Raw genomic sequence first — 25120 nt, forward strand, 5'->3', positions numbered from 1 at the left:
TTGAAGGACTGATGTCTGTGAGCTCTGGAACAAGGAGGCATTGGGATAAGAGCAGTGGCAGCATAGACTAAGGAGAAATATCCTCTAGATTCTTCAAGGTATTTGGAGAACTGTAATCCTCATCTCTTTTTCCTTCGTGGAGAAAATGAGAGATATGTTTTTCAGGTAGTTACTGACTCAAGGTAGAGGTGGGTGGGCTTTCATAGCAGAATGTGTCCTGCCCGAAATGCTTAACAGATCACATTTCTCAGTTCCCCCTTGCCTGGTACACAGTTGTTTCTGTAAAGATCTTTGCTATCCAGCAAAAAAAGTGTGATAGTTCTGGAACATCCGTAACATGGCTATTGCTCTTTTTTTTCCTTGCCTCTTCCTTGTCTTTACTCCAGCCATTCTCTTTTTCTAGGGATATTCACACAACCACAGGGAAAATCAAAAGAGCTGTGTTACAGTTCACCCCGGCCAGCTGGACCTACGTCCGCTGGTTTGACCCTAAGTCTTCATTTCAAAGAGTGGCTGGAATCTACCTTTTCATGATCATTTGGCAGGTAAGAAATAAATTCTGTGAAATCAAAGCTGCCATCAGCTCAGTTACTTATTGGCTGTGTTCGGCTAAAAGATATTCTGATGCAATGTATGGCTGTGACTGAAATGCACAATTAAATGAATTGATCATACAAAGCTAGTCGGGGCATTGTTCACAGGAGTTACATGATAGTTCGGGAGTGTAATTACAGAATCTGTGGAAAAGGGGGAAAAAAACACAAATGTTACAGCTTGCTGCACTGGCCATCAGTTTACTCTTTGCAACTGATACAGTTTTAAAAACTGCCAGACAGGTGTGGAGTTTTTTTTGTTTTTTCTTTGCCATCGACTTTTGGATGGATCACTGATACTCACAATTCTGGCTGGGATCCAGCAAGACTCCATATTATGTCCCAGTTGCCTGGGTGCATAGTCAGGCAAATGCTGACAGAATTCACTAAAATAGATTGTTGTTGTTATTAACTTGCCATATTTAGTTTTTGAAAGGAGAACTAGAACTGTTTAATGGGTTTTTTTTTTTTTTTTTGGTTGGTTGGTTTCTGTTTTAAGTAGGTAAGATCTCTTCTACCCCTCTACAAAATTTGCCTCGGTTATTTGTGTCTGATTTAGTATATGAAAGATTCCAGAAGCCTTCTGCAGTGCAAGTTAGTATCTGGTCCAGGTTTCATGAAAGAGACTAAATACTTTCATAGAGGTGTCTAGGGGAGAATTCCTTGTTTTAATTGTTCATTCCTTGCTTCTCCTAGGCACTTTAAATCCGAGCATTAAATAGTCCTTCTCTGTTTAAGTTACCATATTAATCTTTGCAATTTTTCTGTAGTAACTCATTAAGAGTTATGCAAGTTGAACACTACTAACTGTCTTTTTTATTTTTCTGTAGCTGACTGAGTTGAACACATTCTTTTTGAAACATATCTTTGTGTTCCAAGCAAGCCACCCTTTAAGCTGGGGGAGAATTCTCTTCATAGGAATCATTACAGCACCCACTGTAAGGTAATTTTTTTCCTTATGTTCAGAGTAACTTGACTTGTAGGGACCCAAGAACAACATGCAATTTGTGAAAGATTGCAGTTCATTTCAAGGAATTTATACTTTAGCCACCATGAAAAGCAAAAACAATCACCACTTCTCAAAGTGTCTTTTCTGCCCAGTAAACTAGTAAGGTAAAATGTACGTAAACATCTGCGTTTCCATAGGGATGCAGAACCTGTCTGTTCCATCTTCGGTTTGTATAGCAGCTGCATACTTTATCCTTGAGGACTGAGTGCGTGCAAAATTTTGAGTTGATGATTCAGATGCTTGCAAAACTGTAGATGAGGGGAAAATAGAGCTGCTGTTTTTTCTGAGTTCCTTATGTTGCTTGTCTACAGGAAATGTTAGCATGTTATAAGAGAAGATAGAACATCACCTTATTCTGAATAATAGAACAACATATATGCTGTGTTTACTCTTGTGTAGAAACTACCTTGCTTTTATTCATGCATGCTATTTCATATTGTCACAGGAAAAAAAAAGAGGACGTAGCTGAATGTAGACAGAATTCACATTGTTTTGATGTTAAGAAACAAGGAATTTCCCATTCATGAGTAAAGTGATGTTACCTTGGACAGTTAAATAGCAGCCATGTGTTGTTTTATTCCTAAAATAGTGTTTTTTAAAGCTGGTAGTTGCTAAAGTTATGTGCGGTGATTTCACAGTGTTAATTAAATCACCTTAAACATCCTATAATCTCTTAAATGAGTTTTCAGGTGTTTTATGGCACTTCACAGCCTGTAAAGATCTTTATTCTTAAGCAATCCTTATGTTGTTTGATTAACAATGGCTTCCCCATCTGTCAGCAGAAATCAGAGACTGGGGAAAGGAACTTTGTTCTCATTTATTTAGGGTTCTCCTCTCTTTTAAAAGAGAGGATTTTTAAATTCTCTTAACAATTTAGGAGCTTAAAGAAAACAGAGCAGAATGGTCTTTAGACTGTTTACAAAGGAGTGAGAAAAGAAATACATGGCGGTTAGAGCACTCACCCAGGATGTGGGGTAGCCACGTTCATTTACTTCCAAGATTCAAACCCACGTCTCTCAAGAAAGCGCAATTGTTAGCAAATTAAACTGTGGAAAAAGTGGGGGATTTTCTAATTCTTCTAAGCTGTTGCGTGTTGCCTAAAGGAATTGCAGGTTCAGTGGAGAGACAGGAGGCAAATATGTAGCTCTGCTAGCCTACTAGTTTGGGTACTTTCCCAGTCCTTGCTCTCAGGATTGTTTTCTGTGTTGTTTCAAGCTATTTGATCTATGTGATAATCTGTCCTGCTAGAATTGAAGCCATCTGGTAGACATCCAGATGATTGCATGTGAATTCAAGCATCAGCACTTCGTTTTCAGTACAGATCCATTTGTAACATAAACTAGATTTTAGACTTTTCTGAATGTAAATGTTCTGGGGACTTTCAACATCGCTGAAGAATTTTCTTGTGTTTTCCTTCGCAGGCAATACTATGCCTACCTCACAGATACGCAGTGCAAGAGGGTGGGAACTCAGTGCTGGGTGTTCGGGTAAGTGTTCTTGCTGCGTACAAACCTGAAGCACTTGGAGAGGTATTAAGTGTGAATCCAGCACAGAAACAGGCTTGAAACTGGATGAAGCCAGTTCCTGTCTTGTAGTGGTTTTAGTATAAATAACAGTAAAGAGAGATTTTCTTCTTTTTGCAAGTTCAGAGGAAAGGAAAATTCTGGATTTAGAGGTAGAACATGAGAATTGATGGAATGAGTAAGGAGAAGAATAAAAGGAAGATCTAGAAACTGCTGGATAAAGCTAGCCTCCTTCAAAGTAGCATTGACCTTGCTGCCGTATTCTCAGTCAGGTGAGAAGGATAAAGCTTTTGCACCTACGGCTTTCCGGTCATTATTTACCAGGCTGTCGAGGTGGGCATTGCTGCTATTTGAGGAGTCACAATAAAAGACGGTGAAACAAACCACAGTTCTCAGAAATTTCTATTCTGCTCTTAAAGAGGGAAAAGAATAACACTGTGAACAATGGTTACCTTGGCTACGATCTCTTTTCAACATCTCTTGGAGACCTTTAAATGAAGAGTTTTCAAGACTGCTTCTGGTGCGAACTTCCTTCTCTAGATGGCTTGACTAAAATGCAGCCTTCTGGAAACCAGAAGCGTATGCTGTTGTGGTGTTGTAAAAGCTCGCAAACAAACAACAGAGTAATGTCCCTTCTGGTTCATGACTTGGAAGCTTACAAATGGGCAAGCATAAAAGATCCTAAATCAAGTCTTACGGAAAAAAATATATGTCAATTTTAAGAAACTGTTAAAGAAGCTCATTTCTGATGGCAGTGATTTTAAATGAAAACAGGCATTTCATTCTCATTGTCAAGATCAGTGTATGTCTTATCTCCAGTTGTCTAAATCATTTTTGTGCTTAATAGAAGCAGCTGTTGCTTAAATTAGCATAGCATTTCAATGAGCCATAAAATGCTCAAATCTAATTTCGATACAGTGCTCTGGCAAACTGCCTCTCACCTTTATTGTTGGTCTCAGGATGTCCCAGCATTTAAGGAAGTGCTGAACTGTCAGGCTTGTGTTCGGGGACACTACATCACCATAAGCAATACCCATTTTTCAACAGTTAGTTGAGATGAGAGCAGAGCGTGCTGCAATGTAATTGAAGGGATTTCTACTCTTGCTTTAAATGTACCCTGGAGAACATGACACACGTCTCCTTGGGTTTGGAAGGACTTAAATATTCACCTCTTTCACTGAGATTCCGCCTTCCTGGATGAATCTATTACTGTCCTCAACTCATGATCATAACATCCAGTGGATATTCAAAAGGTAGTAACTTTCTGTTCTTGTTTAGTTTTACTGGTGCTGAGTAGGAGTTAGTAATGTATTCTGTAAGCCTAAATCACCTCGCCTCAAACCATGCGTTATGATTACTAAAGGGAGACTGCAACATACATAGTCCTTAAAAAGGCATTGGCTTTTTTTAATGATCATTACAGAGTAACCTGTCTTTCTGGATTTGGTATGGTTGTTGCTTGAAGATGAAGGTAACTTATCAATCAAACAGTTAATATGACTACTTAATTTACAATTAGAATCAAATAAACTTGCTCTGTTTGTGCATAAACATCTTAGTAGCGACAGAGCAACTGAATTAACATTTCAGAGATTCACACTTACATATTTCAGTAAAATGTCCGTATTTATTTAAATGATTTAGGAATTGAGAGGTTTGTAGGGAAAAGAAGAATTTTTCAGCTACAGATGGCAATCTCAGTCTTATAAAAGATGCAATTTAAACTATTTTATAATTTGGGGGGGGGGGGGGGATTCTCAAAGTTTGTGCTCCGAAGGAAGAAAGATACCCGCCCTATTTCATCCAAGAGAAATAATGTCAACATATTCTTTTACAAGATGAGGGGGGAAATGTAATTCTGAATGTTTGCTTTCTGACTCAAATCATTGAGGATTGATTACAGCAACTGTCAGCCTTGGTTCAAAGCTCTCACTGAACACGTTTGTATAATAAGTCAGAAAATAGATATTCAAATAAGTTTTTGTGATTGCATATCTGCAGTCTGATCTAATTGTGGAAAGTGTGCACAGTGCAAGTATTCTTCGTGCTGCTTGTTGCCGTAATCTGCTGGAAAAAACAGAGCAACGCCAGGAGTTGGTGGAAGCTTTGGATTCATATCCCCTTCATTCCACCCCAAGCAGCAGAGAGGACTCCATAGCTTTGAGCCTAACAAGATGTGATGAGAGAGAGATGGAGCTTGGTTTTATTCCTACAGTGCTGAATAGGAAAGTAAATATAGCAATTTTCCTCTCGATTTCTCCACAAATCCTCTAATATTATAGCATGGACCTGAGTTTACACATGAACCAGAGCAAACGTGTGGGCTCTCAGAGAATTTGGAATACTGTTTCAAGTTGTTTTTCTCATTAAAATACTGAGGTGAGCAAAGTAACCTATTTAGAATTGTAGTAAATTTGTGCATGCAGAAGGCATTTATATCTGGTGAGGGCTGAAGTACAGTGGTAGGTATCAACCGAAATTCTCTGCTATTGGCATACATTCCTGCTTGTTCCTTGGACAGAGGCTTGTGGAATTGTGGACTACTAGCGCAGCACTTTCTGTGGGCTGTTTATGCTGAAGAAAAATAAAGAATGAAAAATACATTTTCCAAAGACTTTGAGTTAATGCTGCTGTTGGGGAGATGTGTGCTCACTAGAGAGTAGTGCTTGTTTAGAGCTGACCATCCTGAGTCTGGGTTGTGGACACGAGAGTTAAGTCCTTTGTGTTTGTAACCACTTTTTTTCTTCCCTTTCTCTTTTTATTTACTCACAGGGTTATTGCTTTCCTTGAAGCTATTGTGTGCATAAAGTTTGGACAGGATCTCTTTTCCAAAACACAAATACTGTACGTTGTGTTTTGGCTTCTCTGTGTGGTAAGTGAGATTTCTCATGTGAAACATAAGGCACAGCAAAGGCGTTGAAAGCATCTAAATAGCTTCCTCTCTGGAACATTGGCAACAGGGGATCATTGTGAGGGAATGCTGGTGAAGAACTTTGTGCATGTCCTAGGAAGAGCAAATGTGAGATCGTTTAGAACGTACTCTGAAGGGACAAGAATAACTTTTTTCCTCAGTTCTTGACCTAGTAGAATGTAGCCACTTAACCAGTACTTAACAAACAAACAAACTGTGGTTATAGAACTTAGCTTTATGAGAGAAAATGACAGTTCAGTTGAGGGTAATTTGGGAGCTCCTTCCGATGGTGCCCTCTGGAAGAGAACAGGAGGAGTTAATGAATAGCTTTAATAAGTAATGCATGTTGCTTCACACTGAAGTCTTACAACTGCATAAGCCCTGCTTTATCAGGAAAATCGTTTTCACTCAGCCTGCAACTTTCTGTACTTCAGTGTGATGACTGCAAATGCAGCATGAAATGCCCATTTTACAACAGTAAACACATGTTAGTCTTGCCCGACTTGTAACTCTGATGCCAAACGCATTTTAATGAAAAATAAGGCATTTCTACTGGGCTGTGACAGATAAATGCTGCTCCCTTCTGACTGGGAATGCAGTTTGAACAGGTGATAGGAAGTTGGAATTTATTGTTCTGTTATTTAGCTTGATTATTTTATTCCAAAAACTTCAGGGTTTTTATTCCAAAACTTCAGAAGTACTGAATTGCTTCCTCTATCAGATCACCACAAAACCAGAAATGAAACCCAACCTGAAGTACGGAGCAGGGAGAAGGAGAATTGTTTTTCTCCCAGACTGATTGTTCTGGTAACATACCTACAAATGCTTACTAACTGCCCTTTTGTGGTGACTGTGCAGGATGAGGACAAAAATCATAGTGACAATGGATCCTGCATGTATGGGAGTGATCACACGTATTCTTATGGTCCCACTGAAAACTGGTCCGTATGCCTCAGGGTGGCACAATGTACGCATATCCTAAAGTTGGAGCACAAGTTTTAATTGCTGTGAAAAAAAAAGATGTAGAGAGAAACAGAGAATGAAAGTCTCCAAATGTAGAATCTCCAGGAATTCAAAGACCTTGAACCAGCAAGGAATTTGGAAAAAAAAAATAATAATTTTTTTCTCTCTCTTTCCTTGTTTAGGCCTTTACAACTTTCCTGTGTTTGTATGGAATGGTTTGGTACGCAGAATACTACGGCCACCGAGAAAAGGTACTTTACTAGGAAACCTGTTCTTGTTTTATACCAGAGTTAAACAACAAAGCTACTAGATGTTAGGATTCTTTACCAGAACTAATATATGTGGGGGAGAGGGGGGGTGCTTTGGAGTCTAGCTGAAGTCAATAGAAAGAACTCTGAATTCAGTGAGCCTTGGACAGATCCCAGCTTGCACTGTGGTTTCTAAAGAATGCTGTCCTCTTGGATACTCAAAACGAGGCTGTAATTTTGGCAAAGCATCCGGGGATGAATGGTCAGCTAATGTTCCCATTGTACAGGTGGAATGCTAGGGGAATATTAAGAACACTTGGTTACACAACAGATCACCTGGCAAGTGGTGAGTTCTTACTGTGCCATCTGTGTTGTACCTCTTAACTATGAAGGGAAACGTCCTGAGTGCTGGTTGTATGCTTTACCAGGACTTCTGCCACAGTTTCAATCTACAAGTCTGTGCTGATCTCAAGAACCAGCATCCCAATGATGTGTCCCTCTTGTTTTTTGCAGACCTTATCAGAAAGTGAAGACAGCCCATACAGTCCAGATGCTTCCTGGCTTCATTCTAAATTCAGCAGAGGTATCGACACTTTTACATGCGTGTTCTTAAAGTGGGAGCATTATTGCTTAGCATTAGGAAATGAGGCTTGAGAAACTTACCTTGGAGACAGCTGGACTTCCTTAAACATCCCTGCAGGAGCCGTACACATAAATCATCTACAAAGCTATTTGGTTTTACTGCCTTTTTTTCTTCCAACTCTTAGAAATGTATTTATCTTTTCATGGAGCAGTTTTTTTTCTCCTGCTATTCCAGATCATTCTTGCGTTCTTGTAGGTTTAGGACATTATATATTTCATAAGTGTTCTGGATGGGTTTTCTACCTAAACGTTGCATGTTTGATTTTAAATATGAGTGCGAATTATACTTTTACTCCTCCTTTTTAAGAAAGTAAAGTATGTGCCCTGGAGCTTATGTTCTTGCTGACACTTGCCTAGTTAGTGCAGTGCTGGTAGTCATAAACAGCTTCTTCGTACTTACAGGCAGCCCACCTCTCTAACTACTCCTCCCTACACTAGAGGTCAGTTACTTTACTCTTTCTTTTACTCTTTAGTGTGGGCTTATTGAAAAAAAAACAAGCTTCACATCTGGAAGTGACCTGTCAGAGCTCACGCTCCAGATGTGTTAGTATCATTAAAATATTTCTTATTTATCATATACTTGAAAAGCACCTACAACTGAGCTTTTTTATATACCAAATGTGGTTTCTCTCGATGCAGATATTAACTTATTCTCAGTTTAGTGCATTTGTGGACTTTTATATGGAGAAAAATTGCTTGCACTCCAAGTCTCGCCTTTATACATGCTGGAGAAATCTAGCCAAGCAAATATTTGTTCTCTGACTTTATCAGTTTCTTCATTAATTGCAAACTTCAGCCTCTTCCATGGTTTCCTCTTGGAGTCTTGTTTCAGTCCCCATTGTCTCCCTTTGCTTTCTCAGAGTCAAACACTGCCTGTCAAGAAAGACTGAATCTATGACTTCAGTTTCATAGTTCTTCAATTCTGATAGTAATGAAACTTCTGCCAGTAACAAAAGTGTAGAGATTTGAATTATTGATGTCATCTCAAAATAGAAGATGCTTCACCACTATATTCTGCTATGAGAAACTTCTGAAATTTCTGATAAGAGGAGGAATTTTACAGGTCTTAAATTTGTTTTCATTCTTTTTTTTAATTAGGCCACTAGATGGAGTACGAGTACCAGTCACTTTGTATTAGCTTGAATTATTCCATACTGTAAATGCTGTAGCTCCAGAAAGCCTTCACTGTCTTCCAAACAAGAAATTTGTCAATGTCAAATAGTCAAAAAGTGTTTATTTCTCAGCAGGTGCTGACAATAGCCCACCGAAACATACGGTCAATAGTGAAAGCCATTCATCTCGGAGGAGGAATCGGCACTCCAAATCAAAAGTAACAAATGGAATTGGCAAGAAATAAGAAAGGTGTCTGAAGATACTCTCCGATGTGATTAGAGATGACAGAGAAAATCAGACCTGGTTCTGAGTTTCCAAATGGAAGATTGATTTTTTTTTTTTTTTTTTAAATTTTAAATTTAAAAAAAGGTGTTGAGGAAAAAGGATTGTTAAGATGGAGCCACTGGTGTAGTGCAACTCATCGCCTGCTGATACTTGCCATACACTGATTTAAACCTAGTTTTTTCAGCATGTGGCAGCAAAAGCTAATGAAGAGTATGCTGGAAAGAAAAACAATTTTGTCATAGCAGGTACACCCTGTTGTGTGTTCAGGTGTTACAAGTGCATTTTAATATCATAGCTGAGGACATAAACATGAAGGTTAGTAAACTGATAATCAGTTTGCATGGTTGATTGGATTGTTCTGTTTCACTGTGTTTTTGTTGTTTTCTAGACGAGTATGCAATCCTTTGACTAAAAGCCACTGCCCATCTTTCTCACAACTAAACTTTTCTATACGGCAGTCAGTAAGTATTTAAAATGTCCATACGCGTAGACAGCTGCTTGCTTTTATTTAAAGGCTCTACGGACCTGGTGACAGCGTTTTACCAGCTGAGTAATGGGTCCAGGTTTCTTGTAAACGATGTGAAATTGACCTTCAAATATGGTTCTTTTGTTCTGTATTGTCCTTCTGCTTGACTGTTACATATTCTATTTCTTTGAACGTTTTAAAATCCTTGTATAAAAACCTGTTGCAAAATAGAGAGGGCCGTGCCTCCTGCCCTCAGAGACAGATATCTCATTTAGTTGGTTTTGCTTCTTTACTGCAGCGTTTTGCATCTTCAAGTGCAAGTCTGCCATTCTTTCAGCTGTGTCACATTGCGTGCAGTGTTCCTTCCTGCTCCCCTTTAATTTGCCTCTGCCTCAGCTGGAACCAAGAAATCCCAGCTTCTTCAGACTGAAAGCAGAAACTGCTTTGAAGGCTCTGGTGCCCTACCAAGCCTGATGATAAGGCAGGGTTGTGGTTGTTGTTTTTTTTTTGCTGGAGCCGAGTTGCTTACTACTTCCGTAAACATAATTATTTGTGAAGACTTGCTGTAGTCTTTGGTGTCTGAGAGCTAGCATGATATTACTGTGATACGCTGCCTTGGTTTGTGCTTCCTATCATGCAGGTGGACACCCAACAGCAAAGTGACTCTTTCATGCAGATTTTTTTTCTTTTTTGGGGGGGGGGGGGGGGGGGGAGGAGGAGGGGTTTGAAATATTAAATCCAATGTCTAGTAACGTGGATAATGCTCCAGGTGTGACCACGATGATTAAATCAAGAGGTAAACAATCAAGAGCAATCTGTTCCTGTGTTAAGTTATCAAAATGTTTTTGTGCCAATTAAATTTGGGGGTTGCTAGAGGTAGGTAGCTTAGGTAAGGGTAATACCCTTAGCCACTAGTCTTCAGAAGAACCTGGGATTTTCTTTTTCTATTAGTAAGTTACTTTGATTTGCCACGGAGTAACTACTAAAGAAAATGCAGCAGAGACTTTATACAAGTGTATGATACTGTAAATAGGAGAAAAAAAAAGTATCCTGTGTAATCCATGAATTCCTGTGTGCCACAGATGATCGACATTTTCAATGCACTTAACTGTTGCTGCTGAACTCCTCAAAGACCCCTTGTTCCCCACCCCCCTTTTCAATCAAGTAAGTGTACAACTTCAGAGGTGACACAGTGGAAGCTGCTAGAACAGCATTGCTACGGTGACATTAAATGTTACGTGGGAAAAAACGATAGGAAGACTTTCAGGCTTTCCTGCAACTACTTGGTTTTCATTCGTATTAGCAGACCCATGTATTATTGTCTCTATCTCTTTATTTGTGGTGTGCTGCGTATTGATGAATGTATTTGTAGCTTTCTTTGGATATTCAGCTCGTTACTTTGTTATTTTCTTGGTTAATAAGTCAGTCTGTGTAAGACTGAAGAATGGCATTGTAAATTTTCTATTGATCCAATACCAAAGCAAGAGGTTGGAAGCCGAATGGTTTCGATACAGTAAGTGCTGTGGTTGTGCAAGCTGAGAGCCTGTTTTGTACTTGCAAGGTGTATGCACACCAGCTCTATCTGCAGCGCTTCCGTGTGCAAGCAGATGCTGCAGTACACCATCTAGCTGCCTGTGGGGACAAGCACACCTTTTGTAACCGCAGACCTTGGTGCTTACACTGCTGCGCTGCGCCCTAAAAACTGAAAAGGCAAATACAAAGTGTTGTCTTGTTGGAAGCTGACTTCTCTATGCTGTTACAACAGCGCCGGCCTTGAAGAAATGTTGTTTGACAACATCTTTTTAAATATTTCCCATGATTTTTTTGTTTGTTTGTTTGTTTTTGCTACTCTGAAAGAGGGAGGGCTAGGGTGAGGGGAAACAAGTAAACTCTTCAAGTGCTGCTTGGAAAATGGTATTTCCTGTCCTCTGTCAACAGTTCTGCCTGGAATTCACACGTGTTCTCACAAGTCCTCTGCTGACTGACAACTGTATTTTCAGCTCCATCGTCTTTGGATGTGAGCTTTGCACTAGCAGGCATTGGAAAGGTGCTTTTGATCACTGCTGTAAACTTCAAGTGATCCCAGTTTTATCATTTTACTACGCTATTGCTGAATTTGGTATGTGTGCGACTCCTACAATGACAAATCACCGAGCTGTTTAGCAACAAGCGTCCATGTATGAATTCTGCTGCTTGAACAGTATTTTGTAATAGTCACAGATGCACTGTCCTGTTTTTAACTACTTATTCTGCCTCAACATCTCCTCCTTACTCTCCTGCTTCTGATGTTCTTTCTCTGTCCTCTGGAGATCTCCCCTGCTGCCAGTGAGAGATCTGAGTTGGCCCCCCAGAGGCTGTCCATCAGCGATGTCAGTCATTGAAGGGAGGCTAATTCGGGGCAGCAGGGCATAAGCAGAGGGTTGTGGCAAGAATTTATGTAGTGGACTAAATAAAAACGAAGAGTTATAAGGTGCAGGCATGAAGTGAACCAGTGCTAGCCTGGAGTACTGGATTCCAGTACTAAAGTTGCTGTATAGATCATGTACAGCATCCAATTAAATAGTGGGAGTGTAATTTCAACCAGTGCTTTTGTTACTCTTCTGTGAAGATGATCATTTATTGTTCCATCTGTTAAAACTTTTAATATTTTTTACCATGTTATCGCAAGAGGACACAAGTGTTACCATGTATTTAATAGTTTGGAATAGAGTTGCTCTGTATTGATTGCAAAGTATTGTATTTTGCAATAACTCAGTAAATCAACCCATGTCACCCGTGTCTGTGTGTCTGTCTGTACTTGCAAGGCAGAGGAAAAGATTACATACTTCAGAAGTTATTACGTACCTTTAGAAGTTATTTCATTGTACGTAATTGCACGCTGACAAATGTAGCAGTTCCTGCGCAGCAATTTATTATTTCAGTGCAACAGATCTGATAATACAAACAGTTGTATGCCTTCTGAAGCTTCTGTAGCATATAGGATAAACCTTGTCTTAAACAATCCCGTTATTCTTTTTGGATTTGTTTTGCTACTGGACGAGAGAACTTGAGTTGCGCGATGGCCTCCAGACAGATCTTCAAAGGAGAAACGAGACTTCCTGTGGAAGAACAGTGAGGCAGGCTGCTAGCGAGTAAACTTGTGCCAGCATAATGGTGTCATCGAGTATCAGAAATACTCTGCTTTGGCTTACGCTGCTGCCATAGTTTCCATAACAGCAGTTTCTCGTTGTTTTTGTATATATAAAAAAAAAAAAAAAAAATGATTGTGAGCTGCTGATTGCTCCTCTTCTGTTAGCATTAGCCTGATGCCTGGTGTGCAAAGGCTTTCCCTTTTTTCCTTGGTTCCTTCTCTCTACTTGTTGGGAAAGACTTCAACATAACTTATCTTCTTGAATACTAATTTATAGAGAGAGCCAATAAATTCTGAGGTTGTAGTGAGATGTGGAAGTTTTTTCAACCTCTGAGGACAGCAAAGAGGCAAATGTTGAGTTTGTAGATCTTCTGAGGAGTGGGAAAAGACCTGATGAAACAGATTATAACTACTCCCTTCCTCAAGACAGCTTACTGCATTCGAGATATTTTTTATATCCTATTTCTGATCAATTACTGTTGTAAAATACTGGAGAAAATGGAGCATCCTTTAAAAAGTAACACATCAAAAACGTGTTCCTTTGTAAGCATGCAACCTTGCTACCTCTGAAGGATTGCTCCTTGTGGCTGTGTCCTGGTAGTTGCTGTTGAGGGTAGAGCTGTGGGCTGCAGTGTCAGAGTGGAGTCAGATGAGCCAGGTTAGCCAGTCCATAGCCACGTTAGTTACATTTCTACTCGCTCATCCTGTGGCAGAACTTGTGTGCTACGCTTGATAAAGTGATTTGGCACAGACAGGAAGCTGGAGCCAGAACTGCTGTGGTGTGTGTCTTGGGGAATATGACCCAGTGCTGATTGAAAAAGGTACTGGTGCCCGTGCCTGCTTTGACAGCTGCAGTTCTTTGAGTTGTAGTGTCTTAGAGGAGCTGCTGCTTCCAGTTACTCAGAATTGCGCTCTCAGAAGTAGAGAGGAGCCCAGTAACTTTATTTATTTTTATTTTTTTTAACTTTTTTTTTTCTTAGATATCTGAGTGCTCACATTCAGCTACATCCTCGTTACATGCCCATAGGTCTAGGCACTGCTCTCCCATGCCACTCTTCTCCCACGGGTATTTCTCCTTATGACTGTTGGAGGACTGTAAAGACTACATGGTCACGGGGTGTGAACCAGAGGTTTCTCAGCTGATTTTAAGCCTTTTATGTTCAAAATAACTTGAAATATTCTGCTTCCCTCCCCCTCTGGGTTTGCTCTGCCTTGTTTATCTATCCATTGTCACCACGTAGTTTTGTTTTCTGGAGCCCTCGCAGAGACTGGTCCTGTCTCAAGAAATTAAGGTAGTTCCATAAAGGTGCAGTTTCACAAATGGATAAAATGAATTTTGGACAAACACCCCCCAAGTTACTCAATTTAATTTTGTGGCTGGGGAGGCTGGTCAGGATTTGAGGACACACGTTCTTAAGAAAGTAGGGCTAGAAGCCCACAAAGCCTTCGTACAGTAGGCTCAAAGCACAAGGACAGCATGACTGCTGGTGTTCGCCCAGGGAGCTTTGTGTACCTGCCCCCCTCTGAAGCCAGCTGATGCGTGGAGCACGGTTTAAGAGGTGAGCCCTGGAGGGAAGTGCCCTGGCACTGTGGCAGTAGGTGGAGTACACCTGTGGTGGGGCCATAAGACCATCCAGGTGGTCTCTAGGTAGTCAGCCTGGGACTAACGAGGTCAGGTGTTACTTTGCACCAGCTCTGCCTGCTTCCAGCTCCTTTTGGAGTTACTGCTATGCCTTCACACTCCTCAGTCTGTCTGGGTCCGGAAGGACTCACCAGCGAAGGTGTGAAGATAGGCAGCTGTCAGGCTTAAAGCAGCTCCTCGTGTTCTATATGGTACCGATCAATCCGATAACCCGGCTGTATGTGAGAGTACATGCGTAAACCCCTGCTAGAGACCCAGTTTGGGTCTGGAAGGAATAGCAGTACTTCTTTTGTTCTGAAGGATGTCAGATCCGTTGCCTTCGACAAAATATACTTGGCTATTCTCGACAGAACACCTTGAGCAGATCCTCTACAACTCTTCTGGAGCGTGTCTTCCACCCAGCTGCTCACTACAGACAGCTGCAGCAAAATGTATCAACCTTCTTCATGCTTTAAAGAAGAGTCCAAGCCGTGGTTATCTCAAAGGGCTTTGGAAATGTTCGGTAGCAATCATTTTTTCCCAGCTCCTTTCTATATCTTTAACTTGGATCCTATCTTGTGTTTCCTTCATTGCTCAGACCAGGATCGGTGTCTCATGCTTGGACTTCGCTTCTCTCACACAGGAGCACTCGTGCTGCCCTCAGCAGTCTAAATTGTATTATGATAAGGCCAAGGGAGTTTTTACTTCAATTTGGGGGAAAAAAAAAAGTCTGGGAAAGAATGTAAATTGTAAACATTGAATTCCTATAATCAGCAACAACGTAAGTGCCAGACTATACTAAGCATACACATGGATTTAATTTTCATAGTTTTCATGGATCTCGGCTTGCAGATGATCGTGAAATAACTGGATAGCTTATTTAATGCGTTTTGGAGTAGGGGAATTTACAGCAGTAGCATTCCTATGGATGTCATCCAGAGTATGTTCTGCAATTGCTGTGCCCTCCAATTCAGTGTTTCAGTGGGTTTTGCTTAAAAAAAAAAAATGCATAAAATGCTCTCGTGTATGTACATATATATCTATCAGGTGAGCCATCTCATCAAAACGCTCAGCCTGATTGAGTGTAGCCTCTGTGACAGTGACTACTGTGTGTCTGGGTGCTTGAAGGCGTCCAAGTCTGTCTGTATGCACACAGTGTCCAGGAGGATGGACACGAATCCGAGCGGCAGCCTCTAGGTGCTGCTGTAACACAAACACAGAGAATGGGACCTGGATTTTCAAACGTTGCTTCTAATTTTGGGCTGCCAGCTTTAGCCACCCTGGCTCAGTTTTAAAGGCTTCGTAACTCCTGTTGACTTTAATTACATGTGCCAGACAAGCAGGCCTGCAAAGTGCCCGTGTTGTCAAACTTGCTGCAGAACAACCAAAGCAAAATAAAATCAAATGAGTAGCTTTGGGGAGGCTTTTAATTAAAACGTGAAATGATAGCTCTTGTCTTCGGAGAATAAGCGAGAGAAAGACTTCTATTTTGGTTGCTACCAAGCGTACAGACTACCAATTTGTTGTCCCAGTACCTTCCCTGTTTGCAGGAAGCTCTGCTCTCTGCAGAAGATCTTTGGGCTGAAGCCCTGGGCAGGGCTCTTCTGGCTCTCCTCCTCTTACCGCTGCCCTTTGTGCAGGGCATCGAGGTGGGACAGGGTGACCGCTGTTGGAAGGGGTGGTTTGGTTTCTGCTCCCAGGAGCGCTGCCGCACCAGGCTCGCCTCCGTTTCAGCCTGTTGCAGCGAAGCTCTGAGCTCGTCTGCTTGCTCAGATGAGCCCGTCTCTCCTCCCTGCAGCCTGGTTTGGGAAAGGGAAGCCGCTGTGCAGATCAATATTGCCTCGCGTCTTTATGTGGCTCAGAATTTGGAAGAGTTCAGTGGGCGTTCAGGACTTCATGCCATCCCCAAAGAATTTCCATTTTTCCAATAAGAGTCAGTTGTCATCGAGCATTTATTTTAAAGGTTTCGAAAATCCTTTCAGTCCCAAACCTCAATGGGGCACCTGACTTGTACCATTTACCATGACTTCTGTCTGTCAGCTTTGAGATGTTCCTATTGACCTAGAGAAAAAGAAGTCTAGATCGTTTAACTTGCCTGTGGGGAGCTGGGGGAAGAAATTACAGCTCTCATTCCTTGGGACAAAACATGATGTCCTTGCTTTTCTGAATCTCCTCTGTACAGGGTCACCACCAGTAGAAACCTGTAGTGGTGTCCTTGTAGCCTGACTTCAGTACTTGCTTTCACAAAGCTCTCAATGGACAGGAAAAAGAACATGGTGAAAAGTACCACTAAAGGGAACATTTCCATTAATTAAATAAATGATCTGGAAGAAAACTAGGACCTTGTATTGAATTAGCAGAGACATTTAGGGTTGGTGCTGGTTTTTTTTCTCCGCTCTGTGCTGTACGAGCAGCAGGTGATGCAAAATGGTGCTTGGAACTCGTTGAACATTCGTGGCTCTGCCCACTAGCTGACTTTGCTGTACTTGGATCACAAATCCGGATCTGCATGTTCCGTTTGCCCACGTTTCAAGTGCATTTGGAGTGGTGGCACGGAGATCGGGGCGGAGAAACCAGCTGCGTTAGAGCTGAAATGCGATTTCCTGGCGATGTTCTCTAAACAACCCAAAACATCTCAGGCTGAAGTGTTCCCCTTGTTGACTCCAGGTCCAGGCAGCTTGTGTTGTTCATTGGGGCCCATTGCTTTCCACAGCAGTAACGTCATTACCACTAACGACCTTTCATGCTGTACTTTTTTTTTTTTTTTTTTTCCTTGCACCACTCCAATGTCAAAGGAATTTCTCTGAAACAATGCATAGGACATTGCAACATTGATGGGGGGGGGTCAGTAAGTTCACGTTGAAGATCAGAAACGGGGACAAAGGGTAAGTGACTTGTCTATGTTTCCTCAGGAAGCTGAAGACAAAGATTAGAGTAAGATCCCAGATCTTCAGTTCCCAGGCTGTAACCACAAAATTATCATGGGACTCGCTAAAAAAAAAGTGCTTCTGTAGTAAATCCAAAAATGTTATCCACATTTCTTAATCCCTACAGATGAAAACACGCTGTACTACACAAAAACGAAACAGGAGTGAGGTGACACCACCCCCATTTCTATTCTGGTCTTCGTTTTATTTAGCTGTGTTACTTCAATTTACCTACCTTTTCCAAGGAGCTTTCACGACCTATACCTCGGCTGTTGATTTAAAACTAGTGTTTACTAAGGTAGGTAAACATGCGTAGGGCAAAGTAGATCTCCAGAGTGCAGATTTTAGTCGGAGCACACACATTTCTCTTTCTGGCTGCTCGGTGACTTGCGCTTCTGCTGTGCAAAGGCGTGTTGTGTTAGATCACCGTGGTTCCTACCAGACCTAGCAGCTCCATGCTTTTCTCCTTGACACCTGTGGCCTAACACATCAGACTTCCCAAGCAAGGAAACAGGCAGGCAGTTTGTGTTCTCCACAGCTCACCCGTCCAAGCGATGCTGGGTGAATCAGGGCCGCAGACGGGACATCAGCCGGGGGCTGGGAATGAGGCTCTCATGCTGGTTTTGAATTGCAGCCAGTTTCAAAGGGAAATCGTAGCCCTTTGGAAGACCAATGCCCATTGTTAGCCCCCGCACACATAAAAAAAATAAATAAAAAATTGCAGCTGGAGCTGTTCTAAAATAAATAACACGCAAACGGGTTTGGTCTCACGGGCTCCTTGCTGCTTGTTGGGGCACACGCAGGTGCTGGACCCGCTCTGGCTGCAGAGCCGGTCCCTGCCACATCTGCCCTGAGGTGCGAGGTTATTTCAGACCTTTTGCTTCTCCCACGTGTGGCCATTTGTCACGAGACCACGATCACTTCTGTCTCTCAGCTCACTGACTGCAAATCTGTCCCTGTTTTGGGCCTCTGTTATGATCATGGCTTGCCTCTTGCGTATCCGACCATCAGCCTCCTAGCAAGTTTCCAGAGGGCTTTTCTGAGGAAAGCTGCGGCGATTAGCTGATAGCACAGGCCTGTATCTCTCAGCAGATCTTGCAAATGTAGGTCCTCGCTGCTGAGGCATTGGCTTGGCTATGGAGGTGGCTGTGGATATTCCTTGTGCGCCACCGGTTGTTCAAACTGGCTGCATACAAGAGCCATGACTCCATGCCAAATTACCACGGTATTCCAAGCACGTTCTGACTTAAAACTACTCCATTATAGATCACCTGGAGTGCCAAGTACTGAAACATGGTTGCCTCTCTGAAGACCTCAATGTCTACAAAGCCCAAAGCCAAGGTAAGGTAGGAGTCTGGCCACTGCATAAACTTAAACTTTTCCTTCTTTTTTAATGAGAAACCTATTTTCCATGGGTTGGAACACCCAGGCAGGCATTATATTCTTGCACCTACATGAGGAAACTGTATTTTGTAGAAGTGGATGTTTTAACACGGTCCTGACCCTAACGCCAGGACTTAAGTCAGGCCCTCAAGTTTTGGGGTTTGCATTTATCAGAATTGCTGGGTGGGCTGATCGCCTTTGCATCATGCTGTTTTCCTTGTTTGGTTAAAGGAAAAATAAATGAGATAAAGACCAAAGTGAGTTTGCACCAGGTGAAAGTTTTGGTTTCTGCTCTTTAAATGCTGTTCTCAAACATGTTCCAGGCCTGGGTGTTTGCTTCCATCAGCCACACTCTTCCGCCTTGATACGTCAAAGATCTCTCATCAAGGACTAATTACTTTTTGTACTTGACAGGATGCCAACTATTTTAAAGTAAATATGAACCAAAAACGCTGCATTTGTTTCTGAGCAGCGTTCAGGGCTCATCTCTGTCCTTCCATCTCACATGATCCCACAACGCTTCCCCTTTCGGTGGGCGGCAGGGGACAGCGGTGGCCCCTTGAGAGTCTGGTCCAGCCTCTGTTCTCCTGCTCCATTCACAATTGTTTTTTGCTCATCTCCCTCAGCAACTGGAGGCCTAGATTCACCCTCTTGTTGAAGGGGAGGTGGGGGGGAACTCGTCACTGTTGAGACAAGTGACAGAAGCATGGGGTCACCACAGGACTCCTTGGCAGTCAATAACGGGCAATGTTCAGGAGGCACCTTCAAAGAGCAAGGCAGATCACAGATGGTTTAATCACCCTCTGGAGATGTGGCCAACCTCAGAAGAAGCCTCCAAGGATCACAACGGGCGTGTGGCTACCCCAGCACCCCCTGAGAGTGCCTGAATTGCAAGAGATGGGCCCAGGCCTTTGTCCCGTGTCGCTCCACTGATTTCAGCCACCCATCGCTTTTCCCTTCTCCTCATGCCGTTCTGCTGTTTTCCAAATGCCTTGGAGAGCCCTTTATGCACTCTGGAAAAGTTTTAGAGCTGTGTGTAAGCACCTGAATCTTAGCTGTGAAACCCCGAGGGCACACCTGAACTCGTATGTCTGCCCAGAAGGGCACTGGGGTGGAAATCAGGACCGGTGTGCTCCAGTGATGGGGAACTCCCATCGGAGGGGCTGCTGCATATCCAACACCTCACTGGTGCAACTCCCAGTTTCACCTTCACTGGGGCACTGTCTGCTTTCAGGCTGCCACTGGTACTCTGAGCCTGCCACAGGGTCAGAAAGGAAAGACGAGATCAGTGCCAGAATGAACACATAGTTCATGTGTTTTCTTATAGGACCCGCTAATTTTATATGGTTTTCCTGCTCATGTGATAAACGATATTCAACGTAGGAAAAGATATGAGACAAACCTTTATTTCTTTGAACTATCCCAAGATGTAATTCATATTCCCCAGCTCCCTCCCTTAGGAGCTAGCTACGGCTGTTAGAAGAGGGTTAAACCATCTCTCTAGGAAGCAGAGAACTTTATCATAGCTAAGCAGGATTAACACACACGTAATCCCCTTACAAAGCTACTTGCCTTCCAACTCTGGAGCATAAAAATAAAAAAAAGGATTGGATCAATGTTATTTTTCTCATACCTAATTTGAGAACAATAGAGCACATTAAGTAATTAAAATGTTCACCTTTAAGGTGCTTAAAAGCACGGCTGCTGGCAGATGTATAATTAGCTCCAGTTAGCTGCTTGCTTGTTTACTTCAGTTAATTTATCTCATGTGGGGTCTTTGGGCTTGGAACTTTATTTAGAAAATAGTTTGTGTCTGCGTAAGGTGATGCAGCAGAATAGGTGGGAACCACAGCAAAAATATATATGTATATAAACGGTCATCTACTGAGCCAACATGCATGCTAATATAGGGCATTTTGGGTCCCCCTTGTTATGCCATCTGCATTTATCTCTTGTCAGAACTGCGGTTCTTAATGGGCTGGGTAAAATCACCCCAAATAGTCTCATTTTTCTTGTGTTGTTTTTCTTACACGGGGGCACCAGTCTGCTCTGCCTGCCTCTGCATATGGCATACAAAGAAGAGTTTTTTCAACTTTCTTTAATGGGGTTGGCTTGCAGAGAAGTGGAACTGGGTGCTCCCAGACCCTGTGGGCATTTTGAGAAGCAGGAAGGTGTCATTTGGGGCAGGGCACCTCCACGTGCACCAGATAAAAGCCAGCCTTCAGTGATGATGGTTGTCTTGCCTTGGTCCCATTTTGGTTGTGCGCGTGCATCGGAGGCTGTCTGAAGACATAAGGAGCAGGATTTTTGCACATTTTCATGTGCCTCCTGCTGACGGCTTACGGACCGTCTGAAAGCCAGAGGATGTGGGCTGGCAAGACGTCAGGACAGACGGACAGAGCCCCGTGTGGATGGGAGAGGCGGCAGCACTGCAGGCAGCACGGCAGGTGGGTATGTCCCCTTTCCTTTGCTTGGTTTTCATCGGGTATCTTAAAAAATCGGACAGCAATGGGAAAGCAAGCCTTGGGGGATCACTTGTGTGCATTTATTGTCCCGGTGCTGTGCGGGACTCTGCTGAAGAGCCCCCAGGCGGTTAGCATTTATGATCCAGATAAGACCCATGGGAGGCTGGAAGATAATGACTGACACCAGGGAGGAGGGAAAAATATTCCGTATTATTATGCTGACGCTTTGTGAGCACTGCAGAGGAAGTGAGCCTTCAAAGTGCGAAACCTCCAGCACTTTAAATGATAAGCAGAGCCTACAGAAATCAGCTTGTGGGATCTGCCTCTCTTGCTAAGCTGTCTTTGAAGGTTTGGGGGTTGTTTTGCTTTCAGTTCCCCCTGGGAAGCTTTCCCACCTCTCCGGTCTCGCTTGCTGATGGGAGCTACACTCCCACATCTGTAGGCATCTGTGTTCCAGTGGCAGGCAGGGATAAAACCCAGTATTTTTCGCACAGTATAAATGATTGTACTTCCCTGTAGGTCTCGAGTTCAACAGCCACAGGAGACTGAGCCTGTCAGCAAATGAACCCTTCATGGTTTTTGCTTTCTTAGTGAAGTGTTGGTTTCATGGCTCCCGACAAGTGCATCTCAATAGAAAAATCATGTGTGCGAGGTTAATTTTTTTTCTGTCCTGTTGAAAACTTCTCTGTAGCTTCCCGTTTTTACTGTCTTGCTTCAGGAGCAAAACCCACCACGGCAGCTTCTCTGCCAAACCTGCAGCAGCATCCTCGGTGTTCCAGCAGCCCTGGACAGGCTAAAGGTCCTGAAGAGCTCCTCCCTCACAGCCCACTTCAACCTTTCCAGGTGCCACAGAGCTGGAACCGAGCGTGGACAGCTGCTGGTCTAGGATAAGGCCACCAAAGCTGGTGGAGCTTGACCAGAGATGGATTCACCTGCCGGATGGGGCCTGCTCCTCTTGCTCTGCTGCCGAGCCAGCGACGCAGCACCCGCTCTCAGCTGTAGGCCGGACGAACATAACGAGCCTTCAAACTTGGCTTGGCCAATGTTTACTGGGGTGGAAAGAGGACAAATCCCAGGCATATGGTGTTCCCTGCTTTTCTGTCCCCTAACCATTCCTCTGTTTGGCCAGTAGTGAGCCCACATCAGTTAATCAGCTCTCACAGGGTGTCCGTAGTACCTCCGGCCTTCAGCTGGCCCTCACCAGATGCTGAAGGAAGTTGAGGAGCTTCAGCTTTACCAGACAGTGCCCACCCCTGCAGGGCACTGTCCTAGACCTGGGAGCCCCCAGGACTGGGTCGAGTTGTACCCCAGGCCTCTTAGAGGCTGCAGGAAAGAAGCAAGATCTTATTTCTGCCAAGCAGAGAGCCGGCTCCTTCCAGGGATGGGCCGTGTTAGGCTGAGTGCAGGATGAGCACAGCTCAGAGCAGTCAGAGGTGACACCAGCTCCAGGAGAAACGCCTACGTGAAAAGTTGGTGCACGACGGGGACTTGAAACCACATCTCCAGATGAGAAACTCCAGGCCTTGGGAGAGGGACTAGGAAATGGGACAAAAGGTAGCAATTGTGCGTGTTTATCACTTCAGAGATCTGCCTCACCCTCTGACTTCACCCTTCCTGTAGCAGTTGGGTCACCCTGACCTACATTTCAGACCGCTATTTTGGATTTCACAGGACCACAATGAAGACAAGGAAGAGCAGAGAGGGCTTTCCTGGTAGATTTGCGAGGTGCAAGTGGGCTTGCATCCAGGTCTGGAGAGCAATGTACTGAAAAAAGTCTTGAACTATTCCTATCCCCAAGTCCTGGAGTACGAGCTTTTCTTTACAAACCCCCTTTACCAAAACCAGCCACCACGGGGGTGCACGGGTGCTACTGGTGGAGAAATCCAACCAGCGGTTCCCCATTAAGGCTAAATCTCCTTCTCATGGGCATGGATAAAGATTAGCTCAGCTGTGCAAACTGATTTATATTCGGCTGCACGTGGCCACAGATCGCACCTTTTGTTCCTGGCAGATGCGAATATGGTGTGTTTGCTCTGAAAATTCACTGTTTCTCATGCAAAATCTTTCCCCTCGCTGTTCATCACGGGGACGTGGAGTTTTGCTTGGCAGGGGGACAGCACAGGAGGGTGGGCAGCCTGGGTGGGAAGAGTCGGTGCCCAGCGTGTGGGGTTTCCTCTTCTCCTCTGAACCCCTGTGCAACTTCCAATAGCTTGGTGAAATGCAAATGGGAAAAGTCTTCCAAGCTGCTGAGAGCGAAGGGAAGACATCTTTCAGTGAGAGGAGGAGCAGGACAGCAGTGCACACAGCCAGTGACAGAAAACTTGTCTCAAGTCTTTTTCCAGCCTGGAGACTGGATTCAAACAAGGGAGCTGTCAGGGCTCAGGGCTGTTTTTCAAAGGTGTAGCATATTTTTTCAGCTGCCCTCTCTGTGCCGCCTTGTCTTTGCTCTGGATGTGAGGGCCTGGCATGCCAGCTTCCCTAATTACCTGAAGGGATGCACCCAACCTCACTCAGCTGGTGGTTGCTATTGTGACCAGCACATCCCAGGTCCAATCCTACATTTTTGGGTAGCCTATAAGGGGGATATATCAGACACATCTCTGCTCAGTTACTCAGCCAGCTTTGACACTGCCTAACAGAGCTAGCTAAAATGGCTCTGCCTGGCTCTGAAAGTCACTCCATGAAGAATTTGTCAAGGATTTAAAATTTTAATTTATAAGAGCTCTTTACCCTCTCCCCCCATTTTATATATTTATTTTTTCTGAATTCCCTCTTTTTCTGGAATTATCATCTCTATTCTGTGGCAATTATAAAATGACCTGAATAATTTAATCCATACAAACTCTTATAAGAAATTTCTGCTTGAGCTTTGGATATAATGGAGAAACTCTCCCCATGAATATTTTATGCTGCAATGTTAGAAAATGCATATATACATATATACATACATATGTGTATATATAAGTGAGCATTTGCAAATCATTTCCCTCGCTCTGTGAGCTGAGAAAATAACGAAGGAAAGTTATTAGATAATATTATGCTGTTGGCCACAGGGCTGTTTCAAGGTTATTATCCAGCCTGTTGCCCTCAGCACAAAAAAGCTGACTGCACATTCTGCCTGTTCCAAAACTCATCGTGCTAAACACAGGACTAAACCGCAGGCGCAGAACCAAGGAGCACGGGAGAAATGGAAAAGCTATTCCTGAAGCTGGCAGTCGACAACAGGATCTTGAAAAATGATTTGCTTGGATTTAGCAGCATTTCTTCTTCCTCTGCTCCAGACAGGGCTCTGCTAGGAGACAGTTTGGTCCGCTGTGGTTGAACCAGCTGTTGAAATCCCAGCCAGGTCCTGAATGAGCTAAAAAGTCATTAGAAGCTGCCTTCAGCGAGCTCTGCTTTCCCAAGCATCGCTGTCTCCTCACCTAGGCAATTTGCTGCCTGCCATCAAAACAACAGGTACCTTATTCCTGCTCGGGCTGTGAGCAGGTGTCCCTGGCTCCTGGCCCCGGTTGGTCACATAGCAGCACTCCCGTGCCTTCAAATGTCATTGTCCCTAAGCACGGGGATCTTCTGGTGGTACTGGTACACTTGCATTAGTGGTTGGATGAGTCCTGCTGAGATGAGAGTGTCGAGGGAGCTTGGGGGTTCTGCATGAGCATTTCAAAGCTTCAGCAGGTCAGCTATTTTCAAAAGCACAACAGAAGTGAGAGGCTGAGCTGGAAAGCCAGAGAAGTCTAATCTGTGAGTGCCTCTCTGGGGGTAACTTTATTGAGCCAAAGGGTCTCTCCTGGTATTGGTACGGCTCCATTGGAAAACCTTGCTGGTATACCAGCCTAGTAAT

General features: G+C 43.3%; 1 protein-coding gene across 2 annotated transcripts in view; it reads left to right on the plus strand.

Annotated features, from left to right (window-relative positions):
- Nucleotides 1–12531, plus strand: part of PTDSS1 (phosphatidylserine synthase 1) — a 29369-nt gene extending 16838 nt beyond the window's left edge. The window contains exons 7-13 of one of the 2 annotated variants that reach the window (XM_048068707.2): nt 404–545; nt 1424–1536; nt 3024–3089; nt 5898–5997; nt 7182–7250; nt 7761–7830; nt 9137–12531. In XM_048068707.2, the coding sequence (XP_047924664.1) occupies nt 404–545; nt 1424–1536; nt 3024–3089; nt 5898–5997; nt 7182–7250; nt 7761–7830; nt 9137–9246 (670 nt within the window). In that variant the 3' untranslated portion in view covers nt 9247–12531. Of the gene's footprint in view, nt 1–403; nt 546–1423; nt 1537–3023; nt 3090–5897; nt 5998–7181; nt 7251–7760; nt 7831–9133 lie in introns of both variants that reach the window. The other variant, XM_048068706.2, reaches the window with a different exon arrangement.
- The last annotated feature ends 12589 nt before the right edge of the window (nt 12532–25120 follow it).

The sequence above is a fragment of the Anser cygnoides genome, chromosome 2 (genome assembly GCF_040182565.1).
Source record: "Anser cygnoides isolate HZ-2024a breed goose chromosome 2, Taihu_goose_T2T_genome, whole genome shotgun sequence".
Lineage (NCBI taxonomy): Eukaryota > Metazoa > Chordata > Aves > Anseriformes > Anatidae > Anser > Anser cygnoides.